Below are 3,570 nucleotides of genomic sequence, written 5' to 3'. Positions count from 1 at the left end.
TATTAATAATTTTACTGTATGGTATTATAGATCCATTTCAGCCGATTTTTACCTATTGGTTTCACACATAAATTAGGGGAGAACCTGTGCGTTTGTCAGAAGGGAGTGTCTAAGAGAGTGACATATATCTTTTAAAATGCTGTCTTAGATTCTTCACTGACTCATGTATGAAACCGACTGGTAAAATCGGCTGAAATGGATCTATAATACCTTATAGTTATAGACAATATTTATATTTCATGTTTTATAGTCACACAGTTTCTTGCTCCTTGCGTCACTGAAAGGCCATCGTTTAGCTAGCTTGGCATTGGCACACAAACACTATTATGGAATGGATGCTGTTCCACGTCAAATTGGTGTGGCATACAGTAAGTTGATTTTTGCAGTATTTCTAGTGTTTTTTCACTATGATTTAAAGTATAAAATATAGCATAGATTATAAATGTTATGAGATAACATTGTTGATGTATGTTAGCAAAACAATGATTTCTAACTTAGGAATAATGCCTTGTATATTTTGGCAAAGGTTGTTGACTAAATCGACCCAATAACTTTGGTAGTTATTTTGACTGTAGAACAAATATAGATAAATTTTATTTACCTTGGTTTATTAATTATATTTGAGTATAAGAAGATTATAAAAAACACGTTTTTAAGATGTTCATAAACTAGTATGGATTTTCTAAAGCTGTAAAATAAAAAAAAAATCATGGCACACTTAAATACTCCTTTGGGGTGCTCAGTTTGAGGATTAAGGCTCAAGATCAGTGGTTCTCAGTTGGGATCCATATGGCCCTTTGTGGTCCACGTAGGATTTGGGGGTAGGGTGGGGGGTCCAAACAAGCAAAATAGTAAATTGGGACCATGGTATTATCTTATGGATCCATGAAAAATTTTCCTTTAGATGTAGTTATTGCAAGAAACAGCTAGGTTTCTTTCTCTGACATTTTACACAATTCAGCTTACAAAAATGAATGTGATAAACAAAATAAGAATTTTGAAAGAAGTATCTTTAAAACTAGTTTTTTTTAAACATCAAATGGCTATGGGGGTCCACCAGAATAAGATAGTAATCAAGGGGTCTATTGATTAAAAATGGTTGAGAACTACTGCTCTAGATGGATAAAATGTGGAGCTGAAAGTTAGTAAAATATGAACTTAGGATTGAATGAGACAAACCTAAACACTGCAAGACCTTTAACATAAATTTGTATTATCAAAGCTACTTAGTATTTGCAATGATTTTAAACATTGATACAAGGCCAGAAATTAGGGAAAGGGAACAATTGATTAAATGGAACCCTGTACTTGCCTGGTATTTTATTTTAATGACCCAAAAAGGATGAAAGGTAAATTTGACCTCGGCAGGATTTGAACTCAACATAAAAAGCTGGAACAAATATCTCTAGTCATTTTGTCCAAATCTTCAAATCCACTATCTTTCACTTATGATAATAATTATTTCTTTATTGGTCACATGAGCTCCTCGCATAAAATATAAAACCTTTCCTTTTATAAAAAAGGTTGCAAACTAACATACACTAGCATAGGTGGAGTGTGTGCTGCCCTGGGTGGCCCTTCCGTTTGCTGCTCCCAGAGCCCACAAAAAACACTTATTACCTACAGCAGACCCATTAAAAGTGCCGCCCGGGTGGACCGCCCCTACCGGCCTCCCCACCTAGCTACGCTAGTGTTTGCATATACAATAAAGAGAGGAGGAACGAAATACAACAGTCACCGATTTTGAGGTAAGAGTTATAGCATATCAGCAGCCGGCAGATATTTTAATTTACTGATTTCAGGTAAATGAAAATCAAAGTTGTCCTCATTGAAATTAAAAAATCTTAATGTGAAAAGATGTGGCAAATACTGTAAGGCATTTTTGTTACCGTTTTACTGATTCTGCACTCCACCACGATTTTAATTATTGTTTCTAATGTAGGCACAAGGCCAACAACTTTGAGAAGAGATTAGTTGATATCATCGAGCTCTATATTTGACTGGTACATTATTTTATCGACCTCGGAAAGATGAAAGATAAAACTGACCTCGGCGGGATTTGAACGTAAATAGAAAAAATACAGAACGTAAATAGTTAGAAGAAATACTGCAAGGAATTTTATAACTGGTGCTCTAATGATTCCAACAAATCTATCGTCCACATAATAATACAATAATAATGATATTAATTACTATTAAATTAGATTAGTCGAGTATCAGTTTTCATTAATGCGCTCTTTTTAAAGAGGGAATTATTATTTTTATTTTGTAGTGTACTTCAAATATGTTGCGGATAAAACACGCCAGGACCGCGAAGACCACAAAGGCACTGATGTAAGCATTGTCACCATAATTTAAGAGCTTTGAGAATCTAGACCAGTTACGGGTAAACTGTGGCCTCAGGACTTCCTGAACGGCTCGCCTAACGAAAAATTACCTTTTTTTTTGTTGTAGTGTAGCCCGCTTTATGATTTTATGATAACCAATGTCGCATGCGGCCGGCACCGCGAAAAAATTTGCCCATGCCCTGGCTAGACTGTGAGCATAAAGAGTCCTCAACATCTATATTTAATGGCATTGATAGTTAAATAATTGTGAAACTCTAATTATGATATAACTTACCTCAATCATAATCTTGAGTTTTAAACATATGCGTAGCTGGTGGTGGTGGGCGATGGGTGCAGTCCACCCCAGGCGACGCTTTTATAGAAGTAACAGTTTTGGCTCCACTGTATAAGCCTGTATAAAGGGCAGGGATCAGAGGGCACGGTAAACTCAGTGACTTCTCCAGCCGACGCGCATTCTAGTTACGCCACCGGCTCTAAGCATTCGTTAGTTGCGTAATGGCTTTGCATAAAAATTGCAATGGAATTAATTGGTATATATCGTATAAACGAAGTCTAATTCATTTTACAACATTTGCAAACATTATAAATTTTAAATAATTTATGCATATCAAATTATGGAAGTTATTGAATAGTTATAGAAATCGATCTAAACACCTTCAAATTTCATCCAATTTGTCCGAATCCAGACTTTGGTAAAGTGGATAATACTTTGCCTTGGCTTGGGCCATAAATTCTTTGATGGAGTTGTAGGGCGATGTCTTGACATATAGTGTGTCTTAGCCATCTTTACACCTGACGAAACTCGTGTTTTCCCAAGGCCTGACCACAGCCAATTTCCACTAGAGAGAGAGAGAGAGAGAGAGAGAGAGAGAGAGAGAGAGAGAAAATAATAATGATAATAATAATAATAATAATAATAATAATAATAATGAGAAGAAGAAGAAGAAGAAGAAGAAGAAGAAATGATAACAGTGCAGGACTGGCTCTTAGTTTATCGATCCTAAAGATATGAAAAGCAGAGTTGACCTCGGTGGAAACTGAACTCAGAGTACTGAGAACCAGAAATATTACTGCTATTTGTAACCACTCGGTCAGTTGTCCGCGATGTAGCGGGCAATAACCTCAATGCAAACACAAAAATTTGCACGCACGCATATTTGTGTGTGTGTGTGTGTGTGTATGTATGTATGTGTGTGTGTGTGTGTGTGTGTGTGTGTGTGTG

General features: G+C 36.1%; 1 protein-coding gene across 1 annotated transcript in view; it reads left to right on the top strand.

Moving 5' to 3' along the window:
* Window positions 1–3,570, top strand: part of LOC106868348 (protein sel-1 homolog 3) — a 58,071-nt gene that overhangs the window by 18,168 nt on the left and 36,333 nt on the right. The window contains exons 11-12 of the mRNA XM_052968032.1: window positions 251–368; window positions 2,273–2,352. Coding sequence (XP_052823992.1) covers window positions 251–368; window positions 2,273–2,352 — 198 coding nt within the window. The remainder of the gene's footprint in view (window positions 1–250; window positions 369–2,272; window positions 2,353–3,570) is intronic.

The sequence above is a fragment of the Octopus bimaculoides genome, chromosome 5 (assembly GCF_001194135.2).
Source record: "Octopus bimaculoides isolate UCB-OBI-ISO-001 chromosome 5, ASM119413v2, whole genome shotgun sequence".
NCBI classification, from domain to species: Eukaryota; Metazoa; Mollusca; class Cephalopoda; order Octopoda; family Octopodidae; genus Octopus; species Octopus bimaculoides.
The sequence above is the reverse complement of the archived record's forward strand: the minus strand, read 5'-3'. Positions and strand labels throughout refer to the sequence as shown.